The sequence below is a fragment of the Erithacus rubecula genome (genome assembly GCF_903797595.1).
Source record: "Erithacus rubecula genome assembly, chromosome: 3".
In the NCBI taxonomy this organism is placed as follows: Eukaryota; Metazoa; Chordata; class Aves; order Passeriformes; family Muscicapidae; genus Erithacus; species Erithacus rubecula.
Window position 1 is genome coordinate 43702892 of NC_136689.1, and position 21400 is coordinate 43724291.

A 21400-nucleotide genomic window follows, 5' to 3' on the forward strand; every position below is an offset into this window, starting at 1 on the left:
ATCAACCTTTTTATGGGGGGGGGGGGGAGGGGGGGAAAGAAAAAAAATAAAAAAAGTCTTTTAAATACACAGATCTTTACAAAATTATAGTTATTACTACCATAATGATGACTATGAATTCTGAGCTCTCTAGATAGATCCCAAATGTTTCTAACCTACCTAAACCTTATGAAGATATTCTGCCTTTCACTTTCTCAGAGATAATTTGATTTCAGCTTCAGTTTCCAAAAGACATTTGATCATGGTGCCCATGGCACACTTTAGCAGTTTCTAGTTTCCTAGCCAGCTCTCTTGTCATGTGCTACATCACCAGTGTTCAGACTGTGGTAAGTTGACAGCCCAGATCTTCCTCCCTGCTGCACCCACCTGTGCAGCTCTGAGAAGGCATTGGTGTGTCATTACATGTGACTTGGATTTTAGGAGTAAAATTGAGTTTTTGGAGTAGCTGGTTTCAAAGTTGCGGCATTTTCTTCCAAGGTGGAAGAATTTAACTGTCTCTTAAGATGGCTGTCAAGAAGATGAGCATGAATTAGTCATACAGAAGAAGTCTCCTTGCAAGGGAAAATCAGTGTGTAAAAAATTCTATAGAATACATTGCTTAAACTAATATGCTCTTTAAAAAAGAAAAAGCAACAACAAAAAAACTCACAGACTTTGTCTGTGGAGAAATCAGACAGACATTCAGACAGGTTCTGAAGTCATTTACTCATTCCTTACTGCCTTCTATTTTTTGTAGGAGTCTCCTGCAGAAGTTTTACAAGATACTATAGAGAAGTATTTGTTTAGTGACTGCAAATAGAAAAAGTGTTTTATGGTAGTGCTTTATATCTGCTTGCTGTAAAACTTATTTCATATGCAATTTACTGTGATTCTGAATAGAGAGATTACCAGGAAGAGTAAGTCAGGGAAATCAATACGAGTGAGAACTTAAAAGCATTTTTTCTGTATTTCGTCAATATTTAGAAACAAAATGCTCTTAATTGAATCAATGTAAAATTAGAAATAATTTTAAAATACAAAAAATACATGTATCATCTTCCAGATGTTCCAGTTTCGGATGTTGTTTATGTATCAATTGGATGTGAGAGAGGCAGTCCCTTGCAGAGGCCTTCCAGCCTCTGCCATGCAGGATGTGTTTCAGAGCTCCTTGCCAGTAGTGTAGTAGTTAGTTCAGCTCTTGAGCACAGAAGTGGCTCTATGAACATCAAAAGATAATAGTCCTGTATTTTGTTCCTCGTGTTCATTTGAGTTACAGTTTATATGAGAAGTCAAAGGTGTTTGAGCCTGAGGAAGTTTCTGCTGTGATGTGAGGAAGCTCAGAATGCATTTTAGCAGTATTAAGACATATTTTTCTGACCCAAAATGCCAGTCACTCTGGTGGAAGTGCGTAACATCACATGGGTAAACTTAGAAGCCTAATATCCTAAAAGATACACGGGAGTCATATCAAAATAGCATGGTAGTAGTGTAGCCTTTGAGGAAAAAATCATCTGTGTCATCCTATGATATTCATCAATGCAGTCATCTCAAAACAATGAAGATAGAAATAGTAATTGTTGCGAGGAACAGTTATGCCATTCAAGTAGAACCAAGCCTGTTGCTGTTGAGAGTTATACCCATAAGGCACAAATATCACTGCATGCTTGCTAGAACTTCAAAGGTTAAAATAACTGAATAAGGCCTCAACTTGTCTCCCTACTGCTGTACTGTAAAAGAGAACTGGTATTTCTGTGGCTAGATTAGGTATCCTGATGCTATCTGTCCCTATGGCCAGCCAAGCAGATGATCTTGCAGCGTAGTGGCTGCTTGAACTAATTGAGATATGTCATTTAATACCTAATCAATGGAAAAGAACAGAATAACAACAAAACATATTCATAGTCCTGTCATTCCCTTATGTTCTAGTCTGACAGGCTTTATGCAGACATCTGATTGTACAACTGATCAGCTTAGTTTGGAGGGAGATTAGTTCAATAAATATAGCAACTTCAAAGCCTAGACTGTGTTTAAATTTCAAGATGCCAACCATAGTAGACATTTTCTGTACCTATCTGATATCTGGACAAATTTGAGATTTAAGGTTTTGACTGAGTGAATACTCTGATTGATACTATATGGAGGCAGAATCCTAAACTGAAAAAGTAAAGTTTTTTTGTTAAAATGAAAGGCATAGATTTCCCATCAAGTTGAAGTTGTGGGTATCCAAAGGTTTCCTGCTGAAAAACTCAGGACTACAGACCAGGAAGGTCTTCAAAGCCTTATGCTTCTTCTCACACATTTAGTCATAAAAATTGTATTTTTTTTTACTCCTCTCTAGAGACTGTGATCTTTGCATTTTCTCTAGATGCTGCTTTTCCTGAAGTGTGATTCAAGCATTGTTATTTGACATTATGCTAGTATTCCCATGAACTGCTGTTCAAATAATATGTATTAGTACTAATGGATTTGTTCAGTTTTAGAAAAAATTAATAACTAGGTAAGCATGTACCTATCATATTAGCTACAGGTTAAATATTGATGATGCAAACTATTTGTTAGAGATAATAAATTAAATCTAATTATGATGATATCCCTGTATATCTTGTCAGATATAATTAGTAAGCTGAAAGGTCATTTTAGGAGATGAAATTAAAAATGTAACTGTATATTTGAAAGGAGACACATTTTAAATAAAGTTACTGTATTACTACAGTAATGTTGTAAGGTTGTAGAGCTATCATGTATGCTCTATTCTAGCACTTAGAACAGTTTCAGTATGAAAGCAATGTACCACTGCCAATTCGAGGTAAGTATAAAGTCACAAAAGTACAAAGTACTACACACAAAATTAAATTGTATCAATCATTCTGTCATAGGGAAAAGGCTCCTTCAGACACACTTGTATGATCTTACTGAAAGAAGTTAATTTTGTCAGTTCTGGTTTTGGCAGAACCAGATCTATCTGGTATCTAGTGGACAGATAAATGAAATCTGAGGTTTTTCACTGCTTTGAAGAATGGTTTGGGGTTTTTATTTGTTTTATTTTAAATGTCTTCAATAGTTGTCATAGCTCCCATGTAGCCAGATGTTTTTGTCTTCTAAGTTATTTTCAAGAAAACTGTGTACTGAATAGATATGCTTCAACCATTTGTGGACAATTAGACTTGAAAATAATTTCCTCTTTAAAGCAGAAAAGGAAATACATCATAATGGAGAAATTGAAATTATTTACATTATTTAAAACCTTTTGAAATTCCCAATTTTTACACAAATATAAAACAGAAGTCTATATTAATTGAGACTTTTCCTGTGATACTTTTCCTCTTCCACCTAAATATTTTTTATTTTTCAGACTTTTGCCAAAAATAACATTTAGATGTAGTCTTTTTAGCATGATATTTTCTTTTGCTATTCAGGATCTAATTTTATAATATTGTTTAACTTAGCTTTTCCAAACACTTTTGTTTACATTTTAATGTGCATTTCATATTCAGTAACTCATTTCTATAGTAAAATTTCTTTTGAAGTCTTTACATACAGCTTTTCCAACATCTTAAGGTGCTATATATTCAAGTGAGTGTTTGTGTTCTCATATAAGTTATTTAGACAAGTTACCACTCCTCAACTGGTAAGTTTTTCATGTGGTGTTTGATCAATGCCTTAGTAGATCTGATAGGGTAACTAATTTTGTGTGTAGTTGTACATATGTTCATTTACATTTTATAGCAATGTATTTGCATGTGGTCAGTTTTTGTTAGTCAGCTGATGGGGGAACCTGTTTGAAGTGCAGTTGAAACCTCCAGCTGAGGGACAGTGGTTATTTAAACTGTCGTGACAGAAATATAGATGTCTACCTGATGATGTTGGTTTTTTAAGAAAACACATTTCATAAATGTAGTCCAAACTTGTCTGTCCATGCCTTAAAAAAATTTATTTCATTTTAGCTTAAGCTTTTTTCTAATTGAACCAAGATCATATTTACGTAAGATGGATTTATGAAGACAGATCTGTCAACAAATATGTGTTTGAGGACATGTCATGGATTTCCATGAGCTTTAGGCAAGTCACTTTTATTTTTCTCTTAAAAAGACCCTAACTTGATAAACAATAGGAGGTTTTGTTTTATAAATAGGGTTTAAATGTTTCCGTAGATCTCCATGTTGTTAGACGAAGCTGTTCCTTCATTTTGGTCGAGGAAAACATTGTGTGTTTCCTTTTGAATTTTTCAGATTAATGGGAGAAGAAATAGGATATTTATATAAAGTCTTTTGATTTTTAAGAGAATGGAAAAACTGGGAAGATTTTTTCCACTCTACCACTCACATTTGAATAAGATAAGGAAAATAAACTTCTTGTTCATCTGCATCCATTCAATTTCAACTTGTCTAGTCTTTCCTGAGGGCCATTTTTTCCTTACTTACCATATTTCAGATTGCTTACTCAAAAACCTCTTATCCCTATTCAACTGAGTCTTGGAAAAAATCCAGTAAAGTGTTGGTAATGGATTTATTCACACTTTTAAAACACCATATTTCCTGGCTAACCTGCCCATATTGTGACATAATGTTTTTAGCCGATGATGCAGCCATGAAATGCAACTTATTTCCCTCGATGACAGCAGAACTAATGCTACTATATGTATTATATCAAGATTGAAAAAAAACAGTAAAATTATCCATGGTGGTTGAACAGGCTTTCCAATATGTATTTTTGCTGAATAAGCACAGATGGATATCATATATTTTGATCCCATCATTCAACCCAGAATGACATGAATTGTGAGTTTATTCTATTATTTCTCTTACTAGGAGAAAAAAGCTCAAACTGTTACTTACTATGCATTTTCTTCAGAAATTACATTGAATGGTTCTTAAGAGTGTGGTTCAAACAGCACCACTAGAAGATGAATTTACAGGTAGCATTTTGTCTAGACTGTGAGGAAAAGTCATAAGCAAGATAAGGAAAAGGCAGATAGAATACCCAAAGGATCAGATTATCAAGACAGGTTTACAGGTTTTGGAAGAAGGCATAGGAAGAACAGCGTTGCTTACAGGATTTTGCTTGCCTAGGCTATGGGTCAGGCAGTCACTGAGACCAAGTCTATGCTTGGGGTCAGTCTGCATGCAGAGACACTGAGTCTGGGCTAAGTGCAAGAACTGGAGGGCTCTGTTATGCACTCTGAAAGAAAACCTGTGTTCATGAAAGGTGTGCATGCAGTCCTGTACAGCATGCAGTGCTAAAGTAACACATCCAGAAAGTTTAAAATGTCAACTCCTGGCAGTAACTTCCTAATTTGATTCCATGGACCTGGCCAGTGTGGGCACTTCTTGTGACATCCAGGATCCCAGGCTAAATCCAGTTCAGTGCAGGATTCTGGCAGCCAAATTGTGCAAAATATTTGAACTCTACATGCCCTGAAATTGCTTGTCTTGAAAATTTAACTGCATATGCTGCTCATTTCTGGTGTTTACTTGCTGCAGCTTCTCTTCAGTTCCTGCATAATTAGTTGATAGTCCAGTTCCAGACAGTCCTCCAGCTACCCCAACAGAGCTGCATTTACTTGACATAGATCTGGATTCACTAGGTCCAGGCTTCACTTTTTCTGGCCTACTTCTAAAATCCCCCTCCCTAAAAGCACAGTCTTCATTAAGGCTAGTGAGTTCTCTCTTTCTGAAATGCTCATGAACAAAGGCAAAGGACAAGCTCGTTTGAACAGAAGAGAGTGAAAATTTTGAGCATGTCTCATCGATTTACTAGTAGGAACTGCATATTGGTTCCATGTGGAAAAGTGTGCATTCCTGTAATGAAACACGTTGGACATCCCTACATCTGTTTGATATGCTGTCTCTCTGAAACAGAGGTCTTTCTTCACATAAACTGTATTAAATGTGCCATGATGCCACTATTCTGTAGGATATCTATTATCCTAGATGGAAGCAGTGACCTGTGCTGACTTCGTTGCAGAGTATATTGTCTTAGAAAATCCAGTGGATATTACTTAGCTGTTTCAAGCTACTGTTAAATTTTATCATCCTTTAATATTTGTCTTTTCACTTGGGATAACGTGGTAGAGAGGAGCAAAGGAACACATCCTTCATTGCAAACTCCTCTTTTCTTTCCTCCCCCATTATCTGGTCAAGCTGAGAACTTGCTTTCTAAAATGAGTAGTCTGGGCATAAGCAGGCTGAAAAGAAGTATAGGTGTGTGCTGAGGTGTAGGTGCATAGTGGTACTGCCCAGGGCACATAAGAAGTGACACATGAAGCACAGCCTGGGGCAGGATGGTGAAGGCTCCTTGTGTTGAAGCAAGTTGGTAAACCTACTGTGATCCTCTAAGTACATTAATGCCTAAAAAACACCTCTGTCCAGCAGAGCAGGTATGGTAGAGAGAAAGGAAAAGGTGCTGTCATGGTTTAGCCATGGCTGGTAACTGAGCATCACACAGCCGCTCAATCAGCTCTCCCCCAGTGAGGAGAGAGAATTGTAGATATTAAAAAGTGAGAAAAAACTTGTGGGTTGACATGAAAGTAGTTTAATAATTGAAAAAAATATCATAAGAATTTTAAAAATTCTAAGGAAAAGGGAGAAAAATACCCAAAAAAGCAAACCAGAGAGAAAGAAAAATGCAAGAAGAATAAATGAAACAATGAAAAGAAGAACAAATGAAAATAACTGCTCAGCACCAACTAAACAATGCCCAAACAATCCAGGAGCAGTGCCACCCTGCTGAAATCTCCTCCTCAGTTCTGTCGTTAAGCATGATGCCATGTGGTGTGGAATATCCCTCTAGTGGGCTTTGTCCCCTCCCAACTTCTGTGCACCTCCAACCTGTTTGTTAATGGGTGGAATGGGGAGTAGAAAAGCCCTTGACTCTGGTACGTGCTGCTCGGCAATAACCAAAACATATCTGTGTTATCAACACTGTATTCAGCACAAAACCAAACCAGAGCCCCATGCAGGCTAATATGAAAAAATTTAACTCTCTCCACGCCAAAACCAAGTACAGGTACTAAATTATGCTTGCATAGAAAGTTTCTCCTGCTATTCTGTTGCACATCCTCACAAGGCACACACTTAAATCCTGGCTGTCTAAATCACCCTTTTCTATGGCCATCTCTCTCACTGTAGTTTCATCTATGTTCTTAACTTCTTATTCACTTGGGAAGAAATTGGTTGCCCTCAAACAAACCAGTGTCCAGATTCTCAATTAAAGAATCGGATTAGCAGCAAGATTCATTTCAGGTTGTTGCTGGGGAGGGCAGTATAGTTCACTGTTTTTGTTTTACAACTGGGTGGTTTGGACCAAGACAGACTGTTAGGCCAAACCATTCTGTGTGATCTCATTCCAGAGTTTATGTGGAAGTTTTGCCAGGAGTCTGAGCCAGTCTGTTAACATACAGACACAGACTTCACTACTCCCAACAACAGGTACCTGCATAAAAAATGTGTGGGTTATCCACAACACAGTGTCATTAGACCCATGTTCCCATTGTGTGGATCCTATTGAAACAGGGGAAAGAGGTATGGAGCACAGAAGTCAAACACACACAGGCTTGCAGTTCTTTCAGAGCCCAGGCTGCCTCTTACAGTTCTTTCAGAGCCTCTTGGTTAAGTAAGCTGAGCTCTGGTACCATTTGACCTAACTCAGAGTAATCTTTTGAAGTCAAGATAGTTGGGATCAGGTAGCTATACTGACAGAAAGTGAAGGCTCTGTTGACCTAGGTTGTACTAATATCAAATATTAGGAAGGGCATTTCTGGTATAGCTAGCATCTAGCCAGTGACAGCACAATCAGAGTGTGATGGGTTCCAGATCAGAGATCCTAGCAGTAAGGTTGAAAATCATGGATAGGTCAGAGTAGAAAAAGCATACCATGCAAACAATACAAGACATATGTCTGAGCCAGTTAACAAGAAGGATAACATAATCTGAAGTGAATATCAGAATAATCAGTGGTTAGATTTTAGAGATTTAATCAGGTGTGTCATTGTTGGTATGCTTATATGATAGCAAATAAAGGGGGTCTGCGGGTTGAAGTTATCAAACACTTATTTGGAAAATAGTTGATGTAACAGAGTGGGTTTAAGCAAATGTAATTTAGGGCTACAAAATATAATCTGGTTCATAAGGGCTAAGCCAGATTTGCTATCATGTAACATCCTGACCTCTCTTTAAACCCTTTGATCATTTAAGTGCAAATGCACAAAGGCCACCTTGGACAGTTGCAATTACGTTTCTGTTGTAAACATAATTGATGAATAACACAGGATGTTACAGGAAACAGGGGCATAGATTCAATTCTGTTGTAATAACCAGCTGCAAATTCCACTTAGGGGATACTCTAGCCTTTGCTCTTGTTCTTTGGTGAAGTTGTAACAATAGTAAAAGACACTTAAAAATCAAAGTACTTCTACTCTATGTTTTTGCCTTATGACAGACTGATGTTAATAGACCAATAGGAATAAATATTTAATGTCTTTTCTCGCAGAGCATGACTTTTCAGTAGAGAAGTGTATAGAGCTTTTAGCCTTATCCTTTGATGAGTATATGTGGAAACAGTAATCAACCATGGTTTATTTCTGCAATTTAGAACTGAAAACTTCAGAGAATTTTCTGAAGCCAAGGTTCATTGGTTCTTATCTCTCCCAGCCCAGAGCCTCTTGAAGGCCAAGCTAGAGTAATTAGTGCCGGTAATGTCATTCAAAGCTGTTGAGTGCTGTCAGTTTGTGACAAGTTTAGGGCTGTATCTGCATTCTGAGACTGTTCACATCTGGTCTGTATGGGTTTTGTTAAAAAGACAGCTCTCTTAAGTTCGAATATGGTCTCTCAAGGATTTTAGTAGAAGGGAAAGTTGATGTCAAAGCAGAAGCATGTGAAGATATTTGAAGGAGATAAACAGGGTTTAATCTTGTATGACAGGAAGTCTATTATTAAAATAGAAATCTCTTTAGAAGAGTTTCTAGTTCTAAATTAAACCCAGTGTATAAATTCCTCTGTATTTTATCACATGGTAATTGTTGAAGACATGATCTTTTAGAGTAGTAAGTCAAAGGTCTTTAATGCATCTTTACTGACTTCAAATCTTGCTGAATGCACGTAATTCCTAATTTTATAAAAATAACTGATTTAATTTGATAAAGAACTTTGCCTAGCTTTTGCCATTAATTTGAGGACCTCATGCAGTCTTTGTTTTTCTAAAAAATATACACCATGTATTAACTCATGATGTGCAAGCAGAAGTTCTTCCATGTAGCTGTGAAGCAGCAACTGATAATACCTCAGACTGCCTTTAAAGAAGGTTTCGAAGGCTGTTGTCTCTCAAAGAGTAAAGTGTCCTGTAAGATATTCTTGTTCTGCATGCAGATCATTAAAACCTGCTGTTCAGAAAATCTTCTAAGCATCATCTACCTTCTGTCTGACACAACCAAGGGACTTTATTTTAGTTGACACCTTGTAGGAATGAAATAGGGTGTACTGGGTTTTGACTTAAGTATAGCATGCTGTAGAATTACCGTGCTTTATAAAATGAAATACAAGCTCTAATGTATTTCTGATATGTGGGGAGACATCTAACTGAAAAATTGCTATAGGGTTTGCTTAATAATAGCAATGATAGTCAATCCAGACAATATGACTTTCTTACTGCAGTCTTGGTTTATTTAATATTTAGCATTTTATGATGCAAGGTTGTGCTTGCAAATACTGCACTGTTGACAAATGTAAAAACTGTAGCAACAGAAGTGCTTAAATCCACATGAAAATAATGCAAGTTAGGTGTTTAATATATGCACAGTTGGTGACTGAAGTATTTTAACTGTATACCCTGGGAAGCCACTGTATTGCCTCCACCTCTATTCCTCCTGAGGTTTTCCAACTAAAAGGGTCATTTGAGTGTGTGAATCTGCTTCAGGCAAACCAGGGTGCCAGCAGCATGGTATCCAAACAAATAAAAATTGGCTGTTCACATAAGACACTCTTAATGTCTTATCAACTCTGTGAATAGATCCCTTGAATGTTATTACAGTCCATAGTTATGTAGTATTCACTCATAAAAATTGTTATTAGTTCTATAATATAACCAGAAAGCATTTGAGTGTTCTTATAACTGTTTTACAAGGGAAGTTACTTTCTGATCTTTCATTCCATCCCTGTTGAACAAGTTCATGTTTATGTTCAATGAATTGTATGCCTAGGAATGAGGACTATCTTGGTAAGTCTTGACTAGAACAAACCCCCCACCTTCAGAACTTTGAGGCTATGTACCCATATGTGGTGTGAACTGAGTTTCAAACATCATGGCTACCTTTTCTGAATGAATTATAGAATGGTTCAGTCAATCTGACACAAAAACCTGAATTCAGTTGAAATTTGTGACAGATTTCTTTTTTCCTTTTTCCTTCTTTCTTTTTTTTTTTTTTTTATTTTTTCATTTTGAAAAGCAGCAACAAATCAGGAACTCTCAAGGTATCAGTGATTATAATTTCAGAAATACTCTTCCTCTGTGTATGTCATTCTAACCATGTCTTTTCACAGAGAACACCCAGTCTAGCCTAGTTGAACTAATCTGTTATGAACTATTATTTTTATATTGAATAAGTCAAGCATATTCAACAGTACATGATTTTATTATTTCTAAATTGTTCATTTTTACTGTTCATTTCTAAATTGTGCATTTTTACTATCCTTTATTACACTCAGATACTTTTTCTTGTGAGAGAATCCACCTGGTTTTCTATCTTTTAGTTAGCTAATCTATACACCTGCTGGTCTTAATCAACGACATGTATGATCCTTAGATTAAATTATAGAAGAAAGCATATTTCTGTGTTGGTGGGATACTCTTAGGTTCAGAAGAGTTTGACTCCCAGGGGAGTCTCCAGTTGTGCAGTCTTTTTTCACAAGAGAAAGTTGCCACCTGTAGACTGCCTTCTAACAATCACAGCTAAACACGGCTAGTCCAGGAAAAAGCAGAGTTATGTTGTGCTTTGACTTGAAGCAGAACCATATTGTTTCTGATAATGTCAAGTCTTTATTCCTCTCAGGCAGTCATACAGAACTTCCCAGTCTACTTTCCAAACCTAGCTGTAGAGAAGGTGGTAACTGACTTTTCTTCCCTGGTTGTCATAATCCTTTCCACATCCCTTTTCTTGTGTGTGAGGGAAGGACTGCCTGCTTGAGCACCATCGGTGAGTGCCCTACATCCCATGCATGTAAAAAAAGCTGAGCCATTCTTCCCCAAAAGGGAAACTCTGGAGAGCCTTGACCACTTCAATGACATGACAATGAATGACAAATTCAAATGAGATTTTTGTCCTTTAAACCTAGTGATTCTTTCTTCAGTCGTAAGATGTCCAGTCATTCTACCAGTGCTAAGAATAGATTAGCCAGTATTCATGAAATTTTATTCTTTAGAGGCTATTTTTCTTTAAGATCAGAATACGAAATAATTTTCAGGGCAGTAGTCATGCAATTGTTCTGCTCAACAGCCAAATCATTGTTTTTCCACTTGATGTAACATTCATAACTCACCAAATTTTAGAAACGTTGGTGATCTAATTTTCAATCTTATATTACCTCAATATTATTACAGTACTTACACAAGTAATTCCTAAAACATAAACAGTAACAAGTAAGGAACAAAAATAACATTAAAAGCAATGAGCCTTTTTTAAAAATGCCATTACCCTAAAGATACTATTTGCTTTATACCACCTATTTTCAGTTCTTCAAAAAAGGAAAACTTAAGTAGTAATGCTGTGATGCAAAGAATGCAAATTGAGTCCCAGATTTATGCAGCTAAATAAGGTTTTATGAAGAATCTTTACGTCATTGTGTGGTATCTTAAGTGCTCAGGCACTCATTCCTGCATGAAAGGATCTGTACAGTCCTGTGTTTCTTCTTAGCAATATTTTTGAGTTTCAGTATTAAAATTTAAAAGGTTATAAAATATGGTTTCTTTTTAACCGGGTCCACTCTGTAAGTAAAAGAAGGAAGAAAAGTCTAATGCTTGTACATTTGGTAATATCCCTGGGGAGTCAGTTATGTAGGTGTGATACTAATGGGAAAAATGGCTCTCCTGAGAGCAGTGTGTAGAGAGGAACAAAGAGAAAGCTTTTTGCTGGCTGGACTGAGGGTTTTGCTGCTGGCTGCTTGGTTGCATGGTAGCATTGTTCGGAGGAAGTGCACCTGCTCTAACATTTTCTTCAGCTGGAAGCAGACAGGTTTGTTGAATGCTCTAATTGCTGGTAGGCATGAAAGGATTGCCTGGAAGATTGCATCCAAGGCTGTCCTTTGATGTTTCATATGATTTGAAAGTGAAGATTTCTTTTCCTTTATTCATCTTACTAATAGGTGAGAATAAAAAATCTCCTCTCTGCTTTCATTCCAGAAGGTATCATGGCACATTCAGTCAGATTAGCTGTATCATGGGCCAAAAAGACTCCTTTTATCTTTTGAAAGGTGTGTAAAACACAAGTATAGTCATCACAGTCCGCATACATAAAGCACTATTAGCTGCATGTTCAGTTCATTGCAGGGGTCTCTGGGCAGGAGAAATACTCTGCTGTGAACACTAGGTTTGTCAAGTGCTGTAAATCCATGTCTAGAAATTTTGGATACAATCCTTTTAATCCGTATTATAAATCTTGAGCCTCAGTTAGGAAAGGTTCTTTGTTTAATTCCAGTTATGTTAATTTATAAACACAATAATTCTAATACAAAATGCAAGTTTTGCCTTATTTTTCAGCAAAATTTGAATAGCGGAGAACTGCAGTGAGGCTCGATAGTTTGTATGTCCTTCTTTCACAGCTAAATGCAAGACATGACTAATGCCCTATGAAATCTTGTACTAAATTCAGACTACAACTAAAGCTATCAACAGTAATGTGTGATATATTTTGTTTGCAGAATTATGTAAATTAATAGAGTAACTGAAAATCTCTGTAATAAGTTAAATTATAATGTTTTGTTTAATTCTCTTACTAGGAAATACCTAGCTGAAAGAAATTATGGTGCACTACTTTCACGCATGTCTCCAACAACTTTCTCTTGAGAGGGTGAGCTATTGCCAACATACTTGGAAGCACCAGAATACTTGAATATAGGTTTCTTGTCCAAGTAGAACAACCTTCCTCAACTGGACTTGGTTTACATCTCCCTTGTGATACAGATTTTGTATTCAGATCCATCACTTTCAAATTTCAGGAGTACATGAAGTGTGTCTTTTCGATCAGAGCCTATTTCACTTTCCAATCAAGAGTTGAGAATTTATGCATAAGTAACATATGTCTGTTATATATGACTCTGAAATTTAAAGATACATATTGGTTTAGGCTTTACTTAGGAAATTAAATCGTTGTTCTTTAATCTGTTGTAAAATTAGAGAGAAAACCTTCAAGTTTGCTTCTGAAACTTAGAGATACGTATGTGATTTTTGTATTATGATTTACTGAATTATGAATTCAATTTCCTTTTTATAAAACTGCATACTTTTCCCTCAAAACTATCTGTTTTGCAATTCCATTTTTGAATGCTGAAACTTGTAATCTTGATCTTTATAGCTGCCTTTTGAGCAAACTGGTTATAGTGCCAGTGGTCAAGGCCATTAGACTACTGTAAATTACACCAGCTTCCCAAATTTGTCTTCTGAGCACAAAGTGTGTGTACTTTGGCTTGTGGTGTAAGCAAGGAGTATATTTACATGTCTACAACTGTGGACTCCAATTTTCATTTTGTTGTGACATGATAAAGTATTTTAAAGAGTGTGTCTAGAACTTTATTTACTTGGCCAAGAGGTCAGTCTGTTGCTTTTATCTGTGGAACCAAGTGCTTATCAGATTTCTGTATGAATCATGCAGTCCGTTAGGTGCACCAGTGTTTTATTCCAAATATCTTTATAATAAAGTTTGAATATTCCAAAAGTATTTTAAGTCCAAGAAATTTTTTTCCCCACAAAATTTTTAAATTTGGCTGCATATCTTTGTGCATATATCTCCTTAAGAGCATGCACCTACCTAAATGAAATTCATTAGTTCTGATGTTTTAGTAAACTAGGTAAACAATAATATCTCAGGTGTTCAGAGGCAGGGATGCTACCCAACACTACTACACATACCCTTAGGATGTAAGCACATCAAGAAAATAAAATCTAGGTGATTATATTAATAATGTCTCAATGGATGGGGAGAAGGATGAGTGCTTGGTTCACCTCCTTATTCACCAAACAACAGAAATGAGTCAGTTCTGAGACTCAGACTGGTACAGCCAAGGGAATAAGCAAGTGTTTCTGTTAAAAGCTGAAAACAAAAGAATTGCAGATCACAGTCATGGGTCCTGGTGGTTTGCACACTACTAGTCATTCTCTGTTGTTCATGCCCTAGTGCTGTAAGTGACTACCGGCTAAAAAATTCTTGATGATGACCCATGTAATGCAATGCCTGCTTCTGAAAGTAGCCTTCTCAGCATTCATCTCCAAGTCACTGTCCTATGGGTGTCCCAAGGGTTATTTGTAAGCCATATGGAAAGAATGGGATGACTCCTTCATTTTGATGTGTCTGTGGGTTTTGTGGCCATATACAGGGAGAAATGATGTGTACTTGGTCATATCCCTGCAGGCAATTTTTCAGACATCACTTCGGTAGGGATCAAGTCTTAGTGGACTGTTTCCTTGGGTATGTTCTGATTTAATCTGTTGAAAATAGTCATACACTAATCACAAGTTTTGTGTTGGGTAGACATGCAATTATGTCTGTCTTCTTTCTCCTTGATGGGTATTGTTGACATCACTTACATGTGTCACTGTCAGATGCGTGCTGACTTTTCTATGAGGTGCTCAGAACTGCAGCAGAAATTTCACTCTAAAAAAGAAGGAAATTAAATGTGTGAGATTAGAATTCTTTCATTTTGAGAGCTTGTTTTATTTAGACAAAACTCCAGGGAATTCAAAACTTGCCCTGAGTTGTCATCCATCAATAAACTGTTGTGAAAGAATAATGCTAGTAATCATAAAACCACAGAAGATGTGAGATAGAAGCAGAGTAATTGTCTTAATGATCCAGGACTGTAACTGTATTCTAAATGAAATGTATTTAATTTCCTGAGGAAAGTATTAACTATAGGGGAAGAAAATTTTGTGGGAAGTTTAGTTAACTGATGGATTATCTTTCAAAGCTAAAATAGTTCAAATCCCCTAAGTTTTGACTGCTCTCAAAAGCTGAGTGGTGAAAGCACATAATGTGTTCTGTAGTGTTTCATATTAATCATGTGTTGGTGCTTGTAGAAATATATACGACTTCTAAAAAGAGAACTTATAAGAGAACACTTTACTTCATTGAAATTAGTGAAATATTTGTCATTTTTTGACAATTGTGAGGACTAGAAGTTAATATACGATACACTCCAGTGTTACTACATATGTGCAGCCAAGTGACTGCATAGCAAATTGCAAGTTTAAAAGGCGGTTTGCAAAGATATTATGATTTTGTTAAAGTATGTTTCATCCCTTATGAAAATATGAAAGAAATAGATGAAAAACAAGTATAATGAACTCAGTCACTTTGTATTTGAAAGTAAGAAAGATTCTGAATTGAATCTGTATTGACTTGATTTGAGTTATATTTTTCTGCTATGTCGATTGATTTCCAGTTAGGCAAGCTACAGGGGCTAATGTTACTGAATTCTAAAGGAGCTTAAAAAGATCCCTTCAAAACAAGAAGGTATTTTCAGGGAAGTTTTTGCTTCCATCAGTAAAACAAATATTAGTAATGATTTAATATTTTTAATATTTAATATTTTAATATTTTCATTTATAATGCTCTTCTGAATTTATTTTCTGTTAAGCATAACACTGATTCTATAATTAAAGCATGTGGGCAAGGTTCTTATTGGCAGACCAGTTAAGAAACTTTAGGCTCAGTTAAGAAGCATCACATTCCACCTTGAACTGTCACTATGTAACAGCCTGTAGAAATTGCTAAATTCTTGTAACAACAAGTGTTGTGAGAGAGACTTGTGAGCATGCTACAGAAAAGTTTAGGATTTGAAGTAGGTTTTAATTTAATGAGTCCTTGCAGTTAGCAAATTTGATTTTATCAGTTTAACTCTCTTTATGAGCTGGTCCAAACAGAACAGGAGAGGAGGTAATTATAGTAATGGAGAAAAAGATGAGATGTAATAAATATTCATAAAGTATGTAAAATTTGTTTTTATCATATCTATTTTATCTAGGTCACCTTCCACACTGTTCTTTTTCTGATAGCCTATTTATTTTTTCTCTTGTTTTTTTGTCTCACTTTCTGTATAGGACTGGCTCACCACGTCTGTAATCTCCTAACAGAAGCTGTGGCCCTGTACTTGGAGGCAGATGATAAAAGGAGCACCAAGACAGCAAATGTGCTGCTTCTGTCCTTACTTGACATTTTGCAATGCATGCTGACGTATACAGCAAACATTGTGCGCCAGACTTTGCAGGTATGGGATTTATTCGTGGGGTCTTTACTGTTTTAAACAATTCTTTAAATAATTTCCTATTGTCCTTAATAACAAGACTCCCACTATTCTGATTTTATGGAACTCTTAATATGGTGAAAATGCAATTTGTCTTCCAAGTTTCTGTTTAAACCACTGCAAGTGTTATGGCATTGATAGGACTTCCTGCTCCAACAAAGACATCCTCCTCCTTAAAAATGGATCACAAAATACAATTCAAAGAAATTTCACATAACCCTCTTAGTAACATGTGAAGGAAAAGCATTCATCATTTTTTAGACAAAATGTAAATCTAGCAAATATTGCTTTTCTTTTTAGATGATCTGCCAAAGTTTTAAGTCAGTCAAGTGGAAGTGACTTCTGTATTTACACTGCAAACAGCACATACTCATCATGTTAGGTTTTTTAATGTTCTTGGGATTATTCACTGAAAAACAGATATTTGTTAGGTGAAATACATCTAAAAGACAAAGATTCAGAAGATTGCTGATAGGTTGTAATATCTTTCAGGACATGGCTTCTGTAGTCCCCAAAAGCCCTCCTCTGTGGGTTGGTTTTTTGTTTGTTTTGGTTCTGTGTTTTTGGTTTGTAGGGTTTTGTGGTGGGGTTATTGTTTTTTTCGTTTTTTGGGGGTTTTGGGGGGTGGTTTTTTAAGTAGGCTTAATGTAAGAAGTTGGTGTTGAAAATTGAGCTTTTTTCTTTTTTCTACATTGATTTACTCAAGCAGCTTTGTTATCAACCACATTTCACTGTGAGGTTTTTGGTTTAGTTTAGATGTGTGATAGTATAATAACTTGTCTTTTTTAAGTCCTCTATTAGCAGGTTCTGTAATGGTATTTTCATCTAAGAATCACTTAATAGATCAAATTTTGTAGGCTAATTGCTTGTAGTCATATTTTTGGCATCACTGTGTAATCATAGAGAATGGAATTCTGTACTTATGCTCCATACAGCAGGTGGGCAAATTATTCTGGAGAACACATGAGGAAAGTGGATCTTGCACATGGATTGGTAATATTGAATTGACAGGTTTTATTTAGATTTTAAATTAAACCTAAATTAATCTAAATGAATCTGTTCGTTCAGAGCCAGATTCTGTTCTGGCTTTACTTGAATACAACACTTGCTTGATACACTGAAACCCCAGCTCTGGTTTTGTTTATCTCTTGTCAAAGTAATCTACTTTCCTTTTAAAGCTAATGAGTAACAAGGAGCAGCTGGAAAACTAAGTTTTGAAGCATAGGTCTATTCTGTGCCCATATAATATTAATTTTACAGTGGTGTTACTTGGCTTGGCTTGGCTTGTTTGTCTTGATAATACTCATCACAAGATCCCTGAGAGTTCTACATCAGTACACATAACCTATTGAATGGTGGCCATTAGTTATTAGTGTTCCACTATTCATGTGTCACTAAATGCACCACAAATATTCTTGATCTGATTTTATTGAGATGTTTTGAATAAGATACCATTTAAATCAGAACTTGTAAAACAGAATCAAATCTTCTTGTATTTTCCATTTCTGAGGCTTAATTTGTCTTTTACAGATGGTAGTACCTTCACTTGAATACTTCTTATTTAGATAGTCCATGTGTAAAGTGATAACCTTATCCAGCTGCATAGGCAATACAGTCCCACTTTTCCATTGCACTTAAGTACTCCATGACAGATGGTGCTGACAGCAGTACCCAGGTTCAGGAGAGAAATTCACTCTTCGTGGTCCAAGCACTTTTAGATTAATTGGAGAAGTTTTGTTATATGTCCCAGAGTTGACCCACATTACCTGAAAAGAATTTGAAATTTCAATTTTATATATGGACTCTATTTTGTGACTCTGACACAGGTTTACCAGAGAGGCTGTGGATGCCCCAGCTCTGGCAGTGTTCAAAGCTAGGTTGGATAAGACCATGAGCAAACCTGGGGAAAGGTGTGAGTGTGACTAGATGATCTTTAAGGTCCTTTCCAATCCCTAACATTCTGTGATTATATGATTCTGCAAATTAATGTAGGTTTAACAATGGTATAGTGTGTATAATTTCTTTAGTGCTATTATTCATTCTCTTTTCAAATACATTAATATATAAAAGTTTAAGAAAGTAAAAATCAGAAATCAAAGATTTCTGATGGAAGGTGTCTGTCTTCTCATCCATGTACTAACAAGAAAAAGCTGTTTTAAATTTTGCTGAAGTGAAGGTGACTTATTTCCATTTCTTCATTAATATAAACATTCCAATTTTTGTCTTCTCTGCACTTTTTGTCCTTCTTGAACTTCAGCATTCCAGGTCATTGTGGCAAGTCTCAGAGACAGACATACCAATGTGATTTATTGCCTGGAGAAACAACTCTTCAGTTCTCTTTTATTTAGAAATTCTTACCAGAAGAAAGCATCATCCTTTCAGCTCATAAGTATCAACAGTGGAGTTTGAGCAGTAGTGCCACCTGTCCCAGGGAACTTGCTCCTCTGTTCACTTAACCAAAAGAAAACGTACATGTATTACACTTGGACACTGATTTTTAGGATTGAGCTATAAATGAAACACAATACAAATTACTTTTAAATGTGTTCTTTAGACAGAATGTTTACTTTTTTTCCTCTAGCAGAGTGACTGTATAGGGTCATGGTCCAAAGCTGCTGCAAGGTAATGATATTAAATGAAAAATCCTGCAAGCCAACCTTTCAGGTGCACTGGGGCAAGGATTGGTCATAAATAGCACTGCCTGAGATTGTAGTATGTCTTGATGATAGGGGGGATGACAGTGATCAGAATTACAAGTAGTAACTGATCTTATTACTTGAAAACTTTATTATTCCTATTTTGGAAATAATTTAAATTATAATATATTGTGAATATTTCAGGATACAGAGTAAGGCAGACAGGCAAAATTTGACCGTATTGCTGAAAATCCTAAATTTTCAGTCACCTTGATTATCTTGGTTTGAGGCATCTTTTGCATGTACATTTTATTGCATTTTGCTGAAGAGCTGTCAGGTCAGTATATTCAGCCAGTACAGAATGGCACAACAGCATGGCTCTCTTTGCTTTGTGCTTATTGCCACAGAGGGAGCATAACTACTCATTGGGAGCCCAGGAACACTTAACATGAAAAGAGTGCATAAGTGTCCTTCAAACTTCCATTCACACTTTGACCACTTAATGGACCTAATTTGTTGCTCATATCAGAATAACCACCAAGGTTGCTTTTGATTTCTTTTCTCTCTTGTTAAGGCACAAAAATCTGGCGCGGGAGGGGACACGCAGGCTGCTGAAGACCTTCTGCTTATCAATAAACCCCTGATTGACCTGATAAGCCGGCTTATTCAATTGGTGAGAGTTTGCTTGTTTGTAACCTTATGGAATGCTGCTGAAGTGGGAATTATGCAACTGAAATCAACATAATAGAGCTCTGTTTACTAGTTTTTAATTGTTTATAAGTTCCAACCTTATTCTCTAATTCTTTATAAGAAGTTATGGATCACAGTGACTTGCAAGTTGCCAGTGATGTCATCATAAGTCTGTCCAGAGCACAGAAGTGGGATGAGGGACAGACTGCAGGTTTTCAGTTTGGATATGTAGAGCCAACATTTATCCTTCAGAATGAACTAGTTACCACTGCATAGGAAAAGGATGGCATTCAAAATTTGAAACTAATAGTACTGCTTCCTTTAGAAAAGTCAGTAAATGCAAAATTAGTTCATAGTGAGTGATATGTTTTAATATTATTTCCGGGGTTTGAGCCTTCTAAGTTTTCTCAAGGGATTTGTTTTATTTCAGCATGATCCTGAGGGATTTATGGGTGGGAGTGGTCCCTGGTGATGTGTAATCATCCCTGAAATGTGTCTGTTTAAAGGCAGTCCTTTCCAGGGTTTACTAGATGTCACAGCACTGCATTGAAATCTCCACAGACTGCTGCATTGTGGCCCTAATGCATCCCATCAGCTCAAACTCTATCATACAGAGATCTATGTTTACTGTGTGTATAATGGTTTGTAGTAGAGGAAGGCTTCTTGGGCTGGACAGTGCTTTTAGAGGCTACATCAGCCTTTTAGTCAACATAAAGCTGTTCAAATGGTATGTGAGAATTTCAGTGTATCAGAGTATCCTTTCTAGGTTATTTCACTTAGGGGTGTTTCAGTTTCACTGTGTTCTCTTACAGATCCTTTTTTCATTTAAATAGAGGATTTCAGGTTTTTTGTGATGCCAGTACTGTCATCCTTCTACTATCTTTAGCACAGTCTGTCAGATATTTTAGGCAAGTGTGTGGTTCCTTTTTTATTAATTTTTGGCATTATTTTGGTCCTAAGTCCTCCTCTGATGGATTTGTTTAAACCAGCTATTGACAAAGGCTTTTTGGAAATGTTCACTGAATGTCCTAAAACAAAGTGAATTTCCACTATTTAATATTTCATCTTTATAAACTCTTTTAATTTATTTTTGTTGATTCTTAAAAATCACTATATATGATAAATACTATGACATGAAAAGATGCAAATGTTCCTTTAAAATGAAACTAGTAATAAATTTAAACTACATTAACTTTTTAAAGAACAGAAAATTAGAGGCCAAGCTTTAACTCAGCCTATACCACCTGGAAGTCAGTTTATAAGTTTTTAATTAAAGGATAGGATAATTGTATAGTTAGCATGTACTGATTAGATTGTGACTTGTCCTTGTATTTCAGAAGCATGGCTGTAAATTACCAGTAGGTTTTGCTTTGTTCTGTTCTTCTGAAGATTCCAGCTTGTTTAAAATACTTACTCTAAATCTTCTGATTTTAGCATACAGGTAAAAGATAAAGATTACCAGTGCCTCTTCGATAGATAGATAGATAGATACATACATACATACATACATGCATACATACATACATACATACATACGTACATGCTTACATACATATATACATACATGTTTTGTTTTGTTTTCAGTTTTGTAAA

The 21400-nt window shown here is 36.0% G+C and overlaps 1 protein-coding gene across 11 annotated transcripts in view; it reads left to right on the plus strand.

Moving 5' to 3' along the window:
* Window positions 1–21400, plus strand: part of ULK4 (unc-51 like kinase 4) — a 217325-nt gene that overhangs the window by 135414 nt on the left and 60511 nt on the right. For all 11 annotated transcript variants that reach the window (XM_079299920.1, XM_079299912.1, XM_079299915.1 and 8 more), the window contains 2 exons: window positions 16279–16445; window positions 19692–19790. In XM_079299920.1, coding sequence (XP_079156046.1) covers window positions 16279–16445; window positions 19692–19790 — 266 coding nt within the window. The remainder of the gene's footprint in view (window positions 1–16278; window positions 16446–19691; window positions 19791–21400) is intronic.